Source organism: Pseudophryne corroboree, chromosome 3, assembly GCF_028390025.1.
Source record: "Pseudophryne corroboree isolate aPseCor3 chromosome 3, aPseCor3.hap2, whole genome shotgun sequence".
In the NCBI taxonomy this organism is placed as follows: Eukaryota; Metazoa; Chordata; class Amphibia; order Anura; family Myobatrachidae; genus Pseudophryne; species Pseudophryne corroboree.
Window position 1 is genome coordinate 301568535 of NC_086446.1, and position 18563 is coordinate 301587097.

Consider the following 18563-nt stretch of genomic DNA (forward strand, 5'->3'; position numbering starts at 1 on the left):
TTAAACAATCAAATAAAACTGTTAAGCCTAAGGCCAAACAGGCTTGGCCTACCATGTGCCCGACTTCGAAACCAGAAGACAAGTCTCCTGCCTGACGGCACGGCCTCCACCTTGGAGACCCCGGGGTGGGAGGCCGACTTCTTTAATTTGCACAGGTCTGGCAGCAGTCCACTACAGATACCTGGGTGCAAGAAGCGGTGTCTCACGGGTACGCCTTCTCCTTCAAGGAGCCCCCTCCTCAACAGTTCTGTTGTACCATCCCACCGTCAGTAGCAACGAAGGCCAGGGCTCTACAAGATGCAATACAGAAAATATCTACAATGAGGAGTGATAGTGCCAGTTTCTTCAGCACAACGAGGACTAGGTTTCTATTTCACCCTATTCCTGGTTCAGAAGCCAAATTGGTATCACCGACCCATTCTCAATCTCAAAGCTCTGAACAAATATATTTGGGCGCCTCGGTTCCATATGGAAACATTATGGACCATTATTCTGGCAATCGAGCAGGGGGATTTCATTGTGTCCCTGGACATTCAAGATGCTTACCTACATGTACCAATAGCACTCTCACATCAGTGATATCTCAGGCTCGCAATCCTCCAGTAACATGTTCAGTTTCAGGCACTACCCTTTGGGCTGGTCACAGTCCCAAGGGTGTTCACCAAAATTATGGTGGTAATGGCAGCTCACCTTTGTTGTCAGGGAATAAGGAATTTCCCATACCTGGACAACCTGATAATCCTGACACTATCCCAGGAAACCCTCCACCGCTATCTACAAATAACAATAGCCTGCCTACAGGCTCACGGCAGGCTCATAAATTCGGCAAAGTCCTCCCTAGTCCCATCCCAACGAATGACGCATTTAGGAGCTGTATTGGATTCCAGTCTTCAGAAAATCTTTCTAGCACTGGACAAAATATCCACAATACAGATGAGAATTCTCGGATTGCTACACAGAGAGTAGCAATGCGGATACTGGGATCAGTGGTCTTGACATTCAACATGGTAGAATATTGCCATTCCATTCCTACATCTGATTCTCTCCAGATGAAAGGGACAGCATCAGACAATAAAAAGTCAGTCAATGATACTTCCTCAAGAAGTTTGTCAGTCACTAACCTGATGATTATAGACGTCCCACTTGAACAAAGGTCGACCCTTTTGTATCTCAGATTGGGTACTTCTGACAACGGACGCCAGTCTCCGAGGCTGAGAAGCCATAACAGGGCAGTACTTTCTCCAGGTGTATTGGACAAAGAAATAAAGTTGTCTGCCAATCAATGTCCTGGAACTTTGGGCCATCTACATGGCACTCACCCAGGCAAATGAAGTGCTTCACAGAAGACCGGTTGAGATTCAGTCAGACAGTGCCACTGCAGTAGCATACCTCAATCATCAAGGAGGCACTCGCAGTCAGATGGCAATGAGGGAGGTAAGACGCACATTAAGGTGCGCAGAACTTCATCATCCAGCTGTGTCCACAGTATTCATACCTGGAGTCCTAAATTGGGAAGCGGACTTACTTAGCCGGCACAACATTCATGCAGGCGAATAGGCCTTGCACCCAGAAGTCTTTCAGATTCTGGTAAACAAATGGGGTCTGCCGGAAGTGGACCTGATGGCTTCACGTCAGCACAAGGTGCCAGCATACGGGTCAAGAACAAATAATCCCGATACAATTTTTGTGGATGCCCTGTCAGTGAGATGGAAACTTCATCTGTCATATGTCTTTCCACCAAATCTCCCTGTTGCCCAGGGTGATTCGAAAATTCAAACAGGAAGGGGGCACCGTGATAATAATAGCTCCGGCGTGGCCCAGACGAAATTGGTGCATGGATCTGCAGAGGCTATGTGTGGATGCTTCGCTCCTACTGCCTCAACGACCTGATCAGCTGATTCAGGGTCCCTATCTCTACAAACACCTGGATTGTCTGTCTTTGATGGCGTGGCACTTGAAATATCCATATTAAATGCAAAGGGCTTTTCACAAGCTGTAATTTGAATGATTTTTAAAGCAAAGAAGCCATCCTCAGCTTGCATCTATTACTGGATATGGCATGCATATTTTCAGTGATGTTCTACCAGATCTTTGAGAGATTCAAGAATTCTAGCGTTCCTTCAAGCCGTAATGAAACAGTGTCTTCGCATAACTTCCCTGAAGGTACAAGTATCAGCAGTAACTATTTGGTTCCAAAGGAAAATTGCAAATCTACAAGATGTTTGCATCTTTTTCCAAGGAATGCTTTACATTCAGCCTCCGTTTGTACCACCAATAGCTCATTGGGACCTAGGATTGGTTCTCAGGGCACTTCAAGTTGCTCCATTTGAACCACTGCCTCGCGTGGATCTCAAATGGTTAACAGCTAAAGTTCTCTTTCTACTGGCAATTGCTTCAGCTAGAAGAGCATAAGATGTAGGGGCACTTTTGTGTCACCCTCCTTTTCTGCTATTCCATCCAGACAGAGCGGTTCTCCGAACCAAATCTGGATATCTTCCTAAAGTGGTCTCAAAGTTCCATCTTAATGAAGAAATAGTAGTTCTAGCCTTCCAATTGCCGATACTGTCTATGGGAGGTGCATCATTGGACGTAGTTTGTGCACTAAGGATCTACGTGGATCGTACCAGTGCCATCAGAAGAACAGACTCTTTGTTTTATACAAATTTCACAGGAGATTATGGCCTGCCAATAAGCAAACATTGGCGAAATGGCTTCGTATGACTAGATCAGCAGCATACTCCCAAGCCAATCTCCCTATCCCGGATAATGTCTCTGCCCATTCTACCCGTTCAGTAGGTCCTTCATGGGCAGCCCACCATGGTGCCTCAGCTGAGAAATTCTGTAAGGCAGCCACATAGTCTTCCATAAATTCATTTATTAGACATTTATGCCTTGATACCTTTGCATTTCAGGATGCTGCGTTTGGGTATATGATACTACTGTCCAATATATGATTCTTCTGTCCAATCAGGAGCATGCCCTCCCTTAATTATTGGTTTGGGACATCCCAATGTATATCCTGTGGCTACCACTGTGTATCCTGATAGAGAAAACAGGAGTTATCGTAGACTTACCGTTGATAACTCTGTTTCTCAGAAGTCCACAGTATCCACGGGGAACCCACCCTGACGCAACTAATTTGAGAATCTCTACACTTACTAATCCCTTCCTTCCTTCTGGTATAGAAGTGTGTTTATTCTTCTCACCTGAATAGGTCTTCCTTTTCAATCTAATCCTGCTCCTACCTAGGCTTTGTTGCCTGGGCCAGGAGGCGTGGTTATAAGGAAGCTGGACCGATGCATGCTGGGAGCCCCAAAAGCTTTAACCGTTTGGTGCCCGATCCTCTGACGCCACATACAGCCCAATGTATATCATGTGGATACTGTGGACTTCGGAGAAACAGAGGTATCAACGGTAAATCTACCATAACTCTTGTTATTGTGTTTACTTAGCAAATACATACAGCTGCTGACCTTGGAAATGTGCAGTCCGAAGCAGATATTGGAAGCATTCCAAAGGGAGGTAATGGACAATATTTTACATTGGTTAATTAAGATCATAGAAAACTAAGCTATTCAAATAATTATAATACTAAACAATTTGGGGATTTACTGTTTTGTTTTCCAGATGAGCAGACTGAGATTGTTCCAGACACACAGTTTACTTATGTAAAGAATTCACCTCTGTATGTACCATATCATTGATGTAATTAATGTATTGTACATTGAGTAATGGTCAGTAGTCTGCAGCTATTTGGTCCAAGCATTTTTTTGTCTTACATATGTTTTAGTTAACTTCAGCAAAATCTCTCGTTATGTAAATTTTTGGGCAAGACAAAGCTTAGATGGGAAACAATGATGATGGTATGCAGATCAGAGATAGGTTTTATATTTCTAGCATTATATGCATTACTGTGCAAAACACAAAATCATCACACATTAGCTCTCGAATAGAACTTGGTATAGTTTGCTGCGCTGTGAATGAAAGTGCTGCTCAGGTTGTTTGTTGGTGCTTTCTGGATTTTTGATTAAACCGAGCGCTTGTGTGTATTGCTAACTGGTGTTGTGTGAAGAAAACTTAAATAATGTGATAAGGAAAAATAATGTAAAAATAAAATTAAAATTAAAATTTAAAAATTAAAACGAGGGAGGGGGAGGGAGGAGGGGTAAAGTGCAATGTTTACAGCTCCTTTCAGAGTGATTGGTTGGGAGCTTGGAGACACTTATCAAAGGGCAAAGTCTTTTAGGGTGTAACTGTCCCTGACTTACCCTAATAGTGTATGTGAGCGTTGCTGGAGGTTCCTGTATGTAGTGGCAGAGATCAGGTTGGTGGGCGGGCTGGCCTCACTCCTGGTGAGCTGTAACTGCCTTTCTTCTTCCTCCTCCTGCTGGCCGCGCTTTTGCCGCTGCTCCGTCTTTTCCGCCGCGACCGGAAGTTCGGGTCCTTACTTCCGGTATTACGGACGCTGGCGGTGACGGAGTAAGTGTCCTTGTAGTTGCTTCTAGACTTCTCCAACGCGTTTCGAATCCAAATAGGATTCTTTCTCAAGGAGATGGTGAAGTCTTCATCTAATATTAACACTTCAAACTGTAATTCATCTGAATTCAGGGAATGTTCGTTCCAAAATATTGCAATAGTTTGTTAAGCTGACCAGCCCCTTCACGGCCTTCATCTGCCTGTGAGCATTGCTCAGATTTGTGTAAGTCAGTGTAGGGACTGACCAAATGGGAAGGCCGTGAAGGGGCTGGTCAGCTTAACAAACTATTGCAATATTTTGGAACTAACATTCCCTGAATTCAGATGAATTACAGTTTGAAGTGTTAATATTAGATGAAGACTTCACCATCTCCTTGAGAAAGAATCCTATTTGGATTCGAAACGCGTTGGAGAAGACTAGAAGCAACTACAAGGACACTTACTCCGTCACCGCCAGCGTCCGTAATACCGGAAGTAAGGACCCGAACTTCCGGTCGCGGCGGAAAAGACGGAGCAGCGGCAAAAGCGCGGCCAGCAGGAGGAGGAAGAAGAAAGGCAGTTACAGCTCACCAGGAGTGAGGCCAGCCCGCCCACCAACCTGATCTCTGCCACTACATACAGGAACCTCCAGCAACGCTCACATGCACTATTAGGGTAAGTCAGGGACAGTTACACCCTAAAAGACTTTGCCCTTTGATAAGTGTCTCCAAGCTCCCAACCAATCACTCTGAAAGGAGCTGTAAACATTGCACTTTACCCCTCCTCCCTCCCTCGTTTTAATTTTTATTTTATTTGTACATTATTTTTCCTTATCACATTATTTAAGTTTTCTTCACACAACACCAGTTAGCAATACACACAAGCGCTCGGTTTAATCAAAAATCCAGAAAACACATTAGCTCTCACTCTGAGTCTCATGCATTTATGTATAATGTGTGATTTAAAATGTAACTATTAATGAAAATATATTGACATACTTTGACTAGTCTATGTGAATACAGACTTGTTTTCGTTTAAAACAATATCGAACTATAAACCTTAATAAGGATATTTATTGCAGTGAACCCTAATAATGCATTAAATGGAATGGAGTGTGAAATTCCCACAGCACATATGTGCCAAGCCTCGTTTTTTTTTTTTTTAGGTGAAATGCATGTGATTTCCGGGGTTCGAAGCAGCACATGGGGCTCCTTCCATAGTACCACTGCTGGAATTTATTGTGATCTAACAGCACAGGTATCACACACTTTACACTGACATATCTTCTTTCCTAGTGGGATGTAAGCGTGTCCTGGGTGCATTTTGTCCCTGCAATACCGCTGTTACGATCTTGTGCACAATTGTGTAAGGTGATGACTGGTGTCTTATGGCTGAAGTTTCGCGCTAGAATCGAGTAGGCTGAATATAGCTCTTGCGCATGGAATTTGTGTAGCAGTGTAAACTGCATTTGGTATGAATTCAGGAGATGTATTACACAGTGGCTCTGTACCGAACAGACCTTCGGCTGAAGCAGACTGGGCCGGACTAGTTCCTGATTGAAGAAATGCTAGACTGGACTGGTCACTGGCTGATGAAATACTGGACCAGACTGGTTACTGGCTGAAGAAAAGCTGGACCAGACTGATTACCGGCTGAACATATGCTGCTGGACCAGACTGGCTACCGGCTGAAGGTAAGCTAGACCGGACTGGCTACTGGCTGAGGATAGGCTGTTCCAGACTGGCTACCGACTGAGGATATGCTGGATCGCACTGGCTAAGGATAAGCTTTAACTGGACTGGTCACCAGCTGAGGATAAACTAGACTGGACTGACCTCCGGCTGAGGATAAGATAGACCAGATTGGCTACCAGCTGAGGATAAGCTGGACCGGACTAGCTGCTGGCTGAGGACAAACTGGACCGGACTGGCTACCGGCTCCGGATACACTGGACCGAACTGGCTACTGACTGAAGAGGTGCTGAGCCTATTAGTGCTGCACAGAAAGACATTTCCGGTTCACTTGTAACACTAACAATGTAACTAGTTGTACAGCTTTTGAATGCATGCAGCTGGACTTCCTTTAATCCCCCTGCCGGGCTGTGATTGGCTGCAGGGAATCTTGCTGGCTGGACTAAGGCTTAGGTTGGTAAAGTGGAGATCAGCTGGAAATCATGGAATGCAAGAAAGAGGGTAGATAAGATTGTCTCTTGGTTGGCGCACGGAGAAGAGAAAGAATTAGTTTTAATAAATCTAAAATGTAACTTTTATTATCAACCGATTAAAATGATGTGAAATATATGAGGAAACATTTTTTAATGAAATAAAAGATACGTATCAAATTAAAAATTGTATTCACCGTGTATAATTTATTGTTTTGCTGTATATAATATTATAAGTGTTCATGAAACCAGGATCACCACAAAATAGTCTCACTATTCAATATGAAGGTAATCTTTAATGAATGTGGTTATGTATTCAGGGTCCGACAATTTCCTGCAACCTTCAAATCACTAAATATTATTTACCTTTGAGGTGCAGTATATGTCGCAGCTTCTCCTTAATTATCTACTTTTCATAACCATAACAAATTTGGTAACTCCCTAAAAATTACCATTTACCATTGGCATAACGCACCCCTGGCTGTCTTGCTTTATTGATTGATAAATGTATCTAGCCACAGGAGTACATTGCCTACAGAGAATATTAGTGGGCTTTTTGAGAAGAGATGCTGTGTCTTGTTAAGTCTTATGATGTTGCGGTTTTGTTACCTAATGCCGCAACACTGTAACAACCCATACAGTTAGGTTTTAATCCTTTGCACAGGTGCTCATAAGCAAAATAAGACAATGTTGTGGGAACAGCTTATTCAATACACTGACATATTACAGAAATTGTTGTGAATATAGCAGTTTCCTACTTATCAGTCACAACCAATTTTAATATTGTGTGCTGGGGCCAGAGTATAATATTATATCATGTCTTATTCCGTTAAATTAGCCACCTATATTATCTTTATATGCGAGTTCTTTTCTAAACAGCTTCTAAAATGTATATTACAGTACTGCTGCCAAACTGATTTGAGCACAATACTACAAAAATATAACTTTTGTAATACTACACATTTCTACACTTAATGTCTCAATTGATCTTTATCTGTTTCAAAATTACAGAGACCTTGTCATAAACATAATTCACGTAGTGCTGCTGACTTTTATATATAGTGACATTCACACATATATTCTCAGTGCGCAACGCACTTCCTGAGTCTAATTGATACAGTTGGCTCCGTATATAGTTCCTATCCTAAGAAATATAGATAGGACACATATGGCAAGAAAGTGTTGTTCAGCTGGTTTTTCCTTGGCTGATATGCGTTATACTATCCCCCGTGTAGTGAGCTATCCTATACTCAGGCCCGTCTGGTTAATAGATTTCAGCACACATGCCGCTCATTGTATTAATCCACTCAGACTCGTGTGCTGGGATTCCCTGCATTCAGCGGCCTGTGACCAGAGTGTTATGTGGAGAGCTGTTAATTTACACATGTGTCACACATAAATATTTTAAATCGCCTATTATTGTTGTACCACCTAAGATCTGATATTGCTCAGCGTACTAGACACATATAGAGCAAACTGTCCGCGGACGTTTGCTATTAATAACTAAGCCGCATAGGATCTAACGTAGTTCAATATGCAAATTATCTATGTACATATGTTTGTATCTGTCCTCAGGTACTTTGACTCAACTCTTCTACACATTTTCTATACATTTTCTAAATAGCTATCCATTCTATTGCATTGGTCCTGGTCCTATTATGTACACTTGTTACTAAATATCAATTTGTTTTCAGCATTTTTACACAGTGAAGATTTTAGCTGGCAAATTCATGCCGCTCTGAAACGACACCCAATGTGCACGTTTCACATCAGCCCTGATGAAGCTGATGTGAAACGTGCACGTTGGGTGTCGTTTCAGAGCGGCATGAATTTGCCAGCTAAAATCTTCACTGTGTAAAAATGCTGAAAACAAATTGATATTTAGTAACAAGTGTACATAATAGGACCAGGACCAATGCAATAGAATGGATAGCTATTTAGAAAATGTATAGAAAATGTGTAGAAGAGTTGAGTCAAAGTACCTGAGGACAGATACAAACATATGTACATAGATAATTTGCATATTGAACTACGTTAGATCCTATGTGGCTTAGTTATTAATAGCAAACGTCCGCGGACAGTTTGCTCTATATGTGTCTAGTACGCTGAGCAATATCAGATCTTAGGTGGTACAACAATAATAGGCGATTTAAAATATTTATGTGTGACACACGTGTAAATTAACAGCTCTCCACATAACAGTCTGGTCACAGGCCGCTGAATGCAGGGAATCCCAGCACACGAGTCTGAGTGGATTAATACAATGAGCGGCATGTGTGCTGAAATCTATTAACCAGACGGGCCTGAGTATAGGATAGCTCACTACACGGGGGATAGTATAACGCATATCAGCCAAGGAAAAACCAGCTGAACAGCACTTTCTTGCCATATGTGTCCTATCTATATTTCTTAGGATAGGAACTATATACGGAGCCAACTGTATCAATTAGACTCAGGCAGTGCGTTGCGCACTGAGAATATATGTGTGAATGTCACTATATATAAATGTCAGCAGCACTACGTGAATTATGTTTATGACAAGGTCTCTGTCATTTTGAAACAGATAAATAAAGATAAATTGAGGCATTAAGTGTAGAAATGTGTAGTATTACAAAAGTTATATTTTTGTAGTATTGTGCTCAAATCAGTTTGGCAGCAGTACTGTAATATACATTTTAGAAGCTGTTTAGAAAAGAACTCACATATAAAGATAATATAGGTGGCTAATTTAACGGAATAAGACATGATATCATATTATACTCTGGCCCCAGCACACAATATTAAAATTGGTTGTGACTGATAAGTAGGAGACTGCTATATTCACAACAATTTCTGTAATATGTCAGTGTATTGAATAAGCTGTTCCCACAACATTGTCTTATTTTGCTTATGAGCACCTGTGCAAAGGATTAAAACCTAACTGTATGGGTTGTTACAGTGTTGCGGCATTAGGTAACAAAACCGCAACATCATAAGACTTAACAAGACACAGCGTGTCTCTTCTCAAAAAGCCCACTAATAGTCTCTGTAGGCAATGTACTCCTGTGGCTAGATACATTTATCGATCAATATAGCAAGACAGCCAGGGGCGCATTATGCCAATGGTAAATGGTAATTTTTAGGGAGTTACCAAATTTGTTATGGTTATGAAAAGTAGATAATTAAGGAGAAGCTGCGACATATACTGCACCTCAAAGGTAAATAATATTTAGTGATTTGAAGGTTGCAGGAAATTGTCGGACCCTGAATACATAACCACATTCATTAAAGATTACCTTCATATTGAATAGTGAGACTATTGTGTGGTGATCCTGGTTTCATGAACACTTATAATATTATATACAGCAAAACAATAAATTATACACAGTGAATACAATTTTTAATTTGATACAGTATATTTTATTTCTCTAACGTCCTAGTGGATGCTGGGGACTCCGTAAGGACCATGGGGAATAGCGGCTCCGCAGGAGACAGGGCACTTTAAGAAAGAATTTGGATACTGGTGTGCTCTGGCTCCTCCCTCTATGTCCCTCCTCCAGACCTCAGTTTGAATCTGTGCCCGGACGAGCTGGGTGCTACTTAGTGAGCTCTCCTGAGCTTGCTATAAGAAAGTATTTTGTTAGGTTTTTTTATTTTCATGGAGCTCTGCTGGCAACAGACTCCCTGCAGCGTGGGACTGAGGGGAGAGAAGCAGCCCTACTCTCTGAAGATAGGTCCTGCTTCTTAGGCTACTGGACACCATTAGCTCCAGAGGGATCGTACACAGGATCTCACCCTTTGTCGTCCGATCCCGGAGCCGCGCCGCCGTCCCCCTCGCAGAGCCGGAAGACAGAAACCGGGTGAAAGAAGCAAGAAGACTTCGAAATCGGCGGCAGAAGACTCCAGTCTTCATATGAGGTAGCGCACAGCACTGCAGCTGTGCGCCATTGCTTTCACACTACACCCACATACTCCGGTCACTGTAAGGGTGCAGTGCGCATGGGGGGGGGGGGGCGCCCTGGGCAGCAATTAGAGACCTCTTTGGCAAAAGTTTGCATAATATACAGTTGGGCACTGTATATATATATATGAGCCCCCACCAAAATTGTACATAAAAGCGGGACAGAAGCCCGCCGTCGAGGGGGCGGGGCTTCTTCCTCAGCACTCACCAGCGCCATGTTTTTTCTCCACAGCACCGCTGAGAGGAAGCTCCCCAGTCTCTCCCCTGCAGTTACACGGTAGAAGAGGGTAAAAAGAGAGGGGGGGCACATAATTAGGCGCAAAAATCAATATAAACAGCAGCTACTGGGTTAACATTAAGTTACTGTGTTATTCCTGGGTTAATAGCGCTGGGGTGTGTGCTGGCATACTCTCTCTCTGTCTCTCCAAAGGGCCTTATGGGGGAATTGTCTTCAGACGAGCATTCCCTGAGTGTGTGGTGTGTCGGTACGTGTGTGTCGACATGTCTGAGGTAAAAGGCTCCCCTAAGGAGGAGACGGAGCAAATATGTGTGTGAGAGGGTGTCTCCGTCGACAATGCCGACACCTGTTTGGATATGTGTAATTAAGTGCTAAGGTGAATTTATTGCACAAAAGATTAGAGAACAGACAGGAAATCTACCCATGTCTGTCCCTATGTCGCAGAGACCTTCAGAGTCTCTCAATGCTCACTATCCAAAATAATAGACACTGATATCGACACAGAGTTTGACTCCAGTGTCGTCTACGATAATGCAAAGTTACAGCCAAAATGGCAGAAAAGTATTCAATATGTGATTATTGTAATAAAAGATGATTTGCATATCACTGATGACTCATCTGTCCCTGACACAAGGGTACACATGTTTAAGGGGAAGAAAGCTGAGGTAAATTTCCCTCCTCTCTTGATGAAAAAGAGCGGGAATCTCCAGACAAGAGACTGCAGTTTCCCACAAATAATTCTCAGGCAGTATCCTTTCCCCACTAGGGCCAGGATATGATGGGAATCTTCCCCTAGGGTGTCACGTTTGCCCAAAAGGTAGCCCTGACCTAACCGCTATTCTCAGGGATCCTGCAGATAGCGTGCACATTTTGGTACACTACTCAGACCGGCGATTGTGTCGGCATGGGTTTATAGCGCTGTGGCAGCGTGGACAGGTACCTTATCAGCAGAGATTGAGACCCTAGTATGCATATAGATATATATATATATATATATATGTATATATAGAGATATATATATATATATATTAAAGATGCTGTCTTAAGAGATATGTATATATAAAACATGCCCAAAGAGACATGAGTATACTGGGTCCTAGAGTCAAAGCTATGTCGATTTCTGCTTGATGTGTCCTGTAGAATATGCAATGGACAGATGATGCCGACTTAAGAGGCATATGGAAGGCTGAGGATTGTGTGGAGAAGGGTTCTCGGACCTGGTCTCCACAGCTATAGCTGGTAATTCTGATATTTTGCCTTATATTCCTGCACAGCCTAGGAAAGCACGACATTATCAAATGCAGCCTTTCGAATAAAGAAACAAGAAAGTCCGAGGTGCGTCCTTTCTTGCCAGAGGTGGGGGCAGAGGAAAGAAGCTGCACAACACAGCTAGTTCCCAGGAACAGAAGTCCTCCCCGGCCTCTACAAAAATCCACCGCATGTCGCTGGGGCTCCACAGGCGGAGCTAGGCCCGGTGGGGGCAAGCCTTCGTAAGTTCAGCCACAAGTGGGTTCACTCCCTGTTAGATCCCTGGGCAATAGATATTGTGTCTCAGGGATACAAGCTGGACTTTGAGAAGATGCCCCCTCACCGACGGCCCTGACGGCTTCCCCCCACGAGAGGGAAACAGTGTTAACTGCAATTCACAAATTGTATCTTCAACAGCTGGTGGTCAAGGTTCCCCTCCTTCAAAAAGGAGGGGGGTATTATTCGAACATGTTGTAGTCTTGAAACCAGACGGTTCGGTCAGACCCATATTGAATTTAAAATCCCTGAACATATACCTGAAAAGGTTCAAGTTCATGATGGAATCGCTAAGAGCGGTCATTGCAAGCCTGAAAGGGGGAGATTTTATGGTGACTCGGGACATAAAGGATGCATACCTTCATGTCCCCATTTATCCACCTCATCAGGCGTACCTCAGAATTGCGGTACGGGATTGTCATTACCAATTTTAGACGTTGCCGTTTGGTCTCTCCACGGCCTTGAGAATATTCACCAAGGTAATGGCGGAAATGATGGTGCTCCTGCGGAAGCAAGGTGTCACTATTATCACGTACTTGGACGATCTCCTCATGAAAGCGAGATCAAGAGAGCAGTTTCTGAACAGCGTATCACTTTCTCTGGAAGTGTAACGGCAACACAGCTGGATTCTCTATATTCCAAAGTCGCAGTTGGTTCTTACAGCTCATCTGCCTCTCCTAGGCATGATCCTAGACACAGACCAGAAAAGGGTTTATCTCCCGATAGAGAGAGCTCAGGAGCTCGTGACACTGGTCAGGAATCTATTAAAACCAAAACAGGTGTCAGTGCATCACTGCACTCGAGTCCTGGGAAGGAGGGTGGCATCATACGAGGCCATTCCCTTCGGCAGGTTCCATGCGAGGACCTTCCAATCGGACTTACTGGACAAGTGGTCCGGATCACATCTTCAGATGCATTGGTTAATCACCCTATCCCCCAGGGCCAGGGTGTCTCTCCTGTGGTGGCTGCAGAGTGCTCACCTTCTCGAAGGTCGCAGATTCGGCATTCAGGACTGGGTCCTGGTGACCACTGATGCAAGCCTCCGAGGGTGGGGGGCAGTCACACAGGGAAGAAATTTCCAAGGGCTGTGGTCAAGGCAGGAGACTTGCCTTCACATCAATATCCTGGAACTAAGGGCCATATACAACGCCCTAAGTCAAGCGGAGACCCTGCTTCGCACCAGCCGGTTCTGATTCTTTCAGACAATATCACCGCAGTGGCTCATGTAAACCGCCAAGGCGGCACAAGGAGCAGGGTGGCGATGGTAGAAGCCACCAGAATTCTTCGCTGGGCGGAGAATCACGTAAGCGCACTGTCAGCCGTGTTCATTCAGGGAGTGGACAACTGGGAAGCAGACTTCCTCAGCAGGCACGACCTCCACTCGGGAGAGTGGGGACTTCATCAAGAAGGTTTCATGCAGATTGCAAGTCGGTGGGAACTGCCACAGGTGGACATGATGGCATCCCGCCTCAACAAAAAGCTGCAGAGATATTGCGCCAGGTCAAGAGACCCTCGGGCGATAGCTGTGGACGCACTGGTGACACCGTGGGTGTTCCCGTCGGTCTATGTATTTCCTCCTCTTCCTCTCATACCCAAGGTGCTGAGAATCATTTGAAAAGAGGAGTGAGAACAATACTCTTTGTTCCGGATTGGCCAAGAAGGACTTGGTATCCAGATCTGCAAGAAATGCTCACAGAGGACCCGTGGCCTCTGCCTCTAAGACAGGACTTGTGCAACAGGGTCCCTGTCTGTTCCAAGACTTACCGCGGCTGCGTTTGACGGCATGGCGGTTGAACGCCGGATCCTAGCAGAAAAAGGCATTCCGGATGAGGTCATTCCTACGCTGATAGAGGCTAGGAAGGATGTGACGGCTCAACATTATCACCGTATATGGCGAAAATATGTTGCTTGGTGTGAGGCCAGGAATGCCCCTACGGAGGAATTCCAGCTTGGCCGTTTCATTCACTTCCTACAGTCGGGAGTGGCTTTGGGCCTGAAATTGGGTTCCATTAAGGTCCAGATTTCGGTCCTATCCATTTTCTTTCAAAAAGAACTGGCTTCTCTTCCTGAAGTTCAGACGTTGTAAAGGGAGTGCTGCATATTCAGCCCCCTTTTGTTCCTCCAGTGGCACCTTGGGATCTTAACGTGGTGTTGAGTATCCTGAAGTCACACTGGTTTGAGCCACTCAAAACCGTGGAGTTAAAATTTCTCACATGGAAGGTGGTCATGCTATTAGCCTTGGCTTCAGCTAGGCGTGTGTCAGAATTAGCGGCTTTGTCACATAAAAGCCCCTATCTGGTTTTCCATATGGACAGGGCAGAATTGCGGACCCGTCCACAATTTCTGCCAAAAGTGGTGTCATCTTTTCATATGAACCAACCTATTGTGGTGCCTGTGGCTACTCGTGACTTGGAGGATTCTGGTTGCTGGATGTGGTCAGGGCTTTGAAGGTTTATGTAGCCAGAACGGCTAGAGTCAGGAAAACTGAGTCGCTGTTTATCCTGTATGCATCCAACAAGCTGGGTGCTCCTGCTTCAAAGCAAACTATTGCTCGCATGATCTGTAACACGATTCAGCAGGCTCATTCTGCGGCTGGATTGCCGCTTCCAAAATCAGTAAAAGCCCACTCCACAAGGAAGGTGGGCTCTTCTTGGGCGGCTGCCCGAGGGGTCTCGGCATTACAGCTTTGCCGAGCAGCTACTTGGTCAGGTTCAAACACTTTTGCAAAGTTTTACAAGTTTGATACCCTGGCTGAGGAGGACCTTGTGTTTGCTCATTCGGTGCTGCAGAGTCATCCGCACTCTCCCGCCCGTTTTGGAGCTTTGGTATTATCCCCATGGTCCTTACGGAGTCCCCAGCATCCACTAGGACGTTAGAGAAAATAAGATTTTACTTACCGGTAAATCTATTTCTCGTAGTCCGTAGTGGATGCTGGGCGCCCGTCCCAAGTGCGGACTTCTTCTGCAATACTTGTATATAGTTATTGCTTAAATAAGGGTTATGTTGTGGTTGCATCAGGGTTGATCTGATGCTCCGTTGTTGTTCATACTGTTAACTGGGTAAGTTTATCACAAGTTATACGGTGTGATTGGTGTGACTGGTATGAGTCTTGCCCTGGATTCCAAAATCCTTTCCTTGTACTGTCAGCTCTTCCGGGCACAGTTTCTCTAACTGAGGTCTGGAGGAGGGACATAGAGGGAGGAACCAGAGCACACCAGTATCCAAATTCTTTCTTAAAGTGCCCTGTCTCCTGCGGAGCCCGTCTATTCCCCATGGTCCTTACGGAGTCCCCAGCATCCACTACGGACTACGAGAAATATATTTACCGGTAAGTAAAATCTTATTTTCATTAAAAAATGTTTCCTCATATTTTACACATAATTTTAATCGGTTGATAATAAAAGTTAAATTTTAGATTTATTAAAACTAATTCTTTCTCTTCTCCGTGCGCCAACCAAGAGACAATCTTCTCTACCCTCTTTCTTGTTCTCAATCTTATTGTCTATGGCAGCACTCCCAACACATTGTTGGGTATGGTAACCATAGATTGTGTATTTTTGGGGCATTTATTATACTCAAAAGAATAATTGACTTTCAACTTGTGCAGAAGATATCCCCATTCCCTTTTTCCTTGTTGATAATCATGGAATGCAGCAATGTCCGAGAGAATGCACACACGAGATTAAATAAACCTCAGACGAACAAACAGTTACCAACTGATCTCCATGTCACCAGGGACAATCTAACTACCCAAGAGAACCTACCAGTGACCACTGCAACTATCTTTCAAGGGTACACTGTCCCTTTACTCTCATCGGCCATTCATTGCTATGGATAATGGCCGACAGCAGAAGTGAAAGAATGCTATAAGTGCCACTCTAAGCTTTTTTTTTTTTTACTACACTGTAAGAGCAACAGCAATCTACTGAATAACAACCCATTTTACTTGAAGATTCCTCACTGCACAAACCTAGTGAGACTGCAATAGGTAAATTTCCTGCTGGCTAATAGGTGACCCTAGTATGTAACAACATATAATAATAATAATAATTTTATTTATATAGCGCTCTTTCTCCAATAGGACTCAAGGCGCTTAACAGATACATAGCATAATACGGTACAGAAAATAATGAAGTACATTTTCATAAAATACAGAAGCATGAAGATACTAAAAGGGACATTATGGAAATGCTTGAGTAAACAGAAAAGTCTTGAGTCTACTTTTGAAGGATTCTATAGTTGGGGCCTCTCGCACTGTGCGGGGAAGTGAGTTCCATAGAGTCGGAGCCGCATGACTAAAAGCTTGACCCCCAGATGAATTACGCTAGATTCTAGGTACTGCTAAAAGTCCTTCATCTACAGATCGCAGTAATCGAGTGGGGAAGTATGGGGTCAGAAGCTGTTTCAGGTACCTTGGGCCTTGGTCATGTAATGCTTTGAAACTCAGTAAGCCAATCTTGAAGATGATTCGCCATCTTACAGGCAGCCAGTGAAGGGAGTAGAGGATAGGTGTTATGTGGCTAGAACGGGACTGGTTGGCTAATAGCCTGGCAGCTGTGTTTTGAACCAGCTGTAAGCGTTGCAATTCTTATGCTGGTAGACCAAGGTAGAGGGCATTACAGTAGTCTAAACGAGATGATACAAATGCATGTATGACTTTTGGCATATCATCTGAGGGAATTAAGTGCTTGATTCTGGCTATGTTCCTCAGGTGAAAGAATGAGGATTTGATTGTGGCTGATATCTGATGTTTAAGTGTCAACCCACCATCCAGGACAACGCCAAGATTCCGCACACGATCACTGGTCTGTAATTCTGAATCCCCGAGTGTAAGTCCAGTTGGTTGGCTATGCTGCAGTCTTGTCCTTTGATGTAGCGGTCGTATCATAAGGACCTCTGTTTTATCCGGGTTCAGTCGCAGCCAACTGGCGCTCATCCACTCCTGTAGTTCAGCTAGACAGCCATTTAGGGTTGCTATTTGGTTATCAGTGCCCGGAGCAAAGGACAAGTACAGTTGTGTATCATCTGCATAGCAGTGGTAGACCAGGCCATGGCGCCTGATTATTTCTCCCAATGGAAGCATGTTTACTGCAAAAAGCATGGGGGATAGTATAGAACCTTGTGGGACACCACATGGCAATGGCACTGGTGGTGATGAGTATAATCCAGATGATACTCTCTGTGACCTGCCTGTGAGAAATGATTTGAACCAGCTTAGGACTGTGCCATCCAGACCACAGAAGTGTATCAGTCGCTCAATCAGAAGCCCATGGTCCACGGTATCAAATGCTGCCGAGAGATCCAGAAGGATTACTATTGAACAGTCACCTCTGTCTTTTGCCATCAGAAGATCATTTAATGACACACACCAGGGCTGTTTCAGTGCTATGTCTTCTCCTGAATCCTGATTGAAATGGATCATAAATATCATGGGTTGTCAGGCGGGTTTCCAGTTGATTTGCAACGACTTTCTCAATAATATGGTTATACATATAATATAGAAGGTCACATCAGCATACGATCTGCGCATAAAAGGTCATTTAAATATTCCATCACATAATTTGTGCAGCAATTGCTGTTTTTTCTGCGTTTTTCCTGTAATCAACGTTTATGCTGGTGTATGACCAGTGACTACCATTCAATCACCACCAATTATACTCATAAATTGGACAATTACATCAAAACATACTGTCGTCCTTTTATTTCAGAACATGATCTGCATATAGAAGGTTATTATTATAGCACATAATCTTAGTCACTGTTAAAATAACAGATTTACAGCCTTTATGATCTTTTATTACCAACATTTACTGTTCTTTATATGTAAACTCAGTTACTCACTGGTTAATATTTTTTACAATAAGACAATGTGAGAGAACGCTATTATCACAGTGCAAGAATTGTGTGTTTTTGCATTGTAAAACAAAACCACTGTACAGTTTATAACCATGCAATCATAGTTTTAGTGACTATATACCATCTACTAACTTGTTTATTGTGAACCTAGACAAGATGGATAGTTTTGTAACTGGAGTGTGTGATACCTTGTTTTTATGAAGTAATAATATTCTCCTCATGTAACGATTTGAGAGATTTTCTCTGAGTTGGGAAAAGTGAAATCAAACATGAATACAATTCTTGCATTATTACTAACTATGAATATCAAATTCTTTACAGGATCACGTATTGAAGAATAGTATCTGTACAGTTTGGGACAGTACTTTGGATACTAAAAGTGGAATTCA

The 18563-nt window shown here is 43.6% G+C and overlaps 1 protein-coding gene across 9 annotated transcripts in view; it reads left to right on the top strand.

Annotated features, from left to right (window-relative positions):
* Positions 1 to 18563, top strand: part of SYCP2 (synaptonemal complex protein 2) — a 1046702-nt gene that overhangs the window by 498951 nt on the left and 529188 nt on the right. For all 9 annotated transcript variants that reach the window (XM_063959338.1, XM_063959341.1, XM_063959339.1 and 6 more), the window contains 2 exons: positions 3453 to 3522; positions 3628 to 3685. In XM_063959338.1, the coding sequence (XP_063815408.1) occupies positions 3453 to 3522; positions 3628 to 3685 (128 nt within the window). The remainder of the gene's footprint in view (positions 1 to 3452; positions 3523 to 3627; positions 3686 to 18563) is intronic.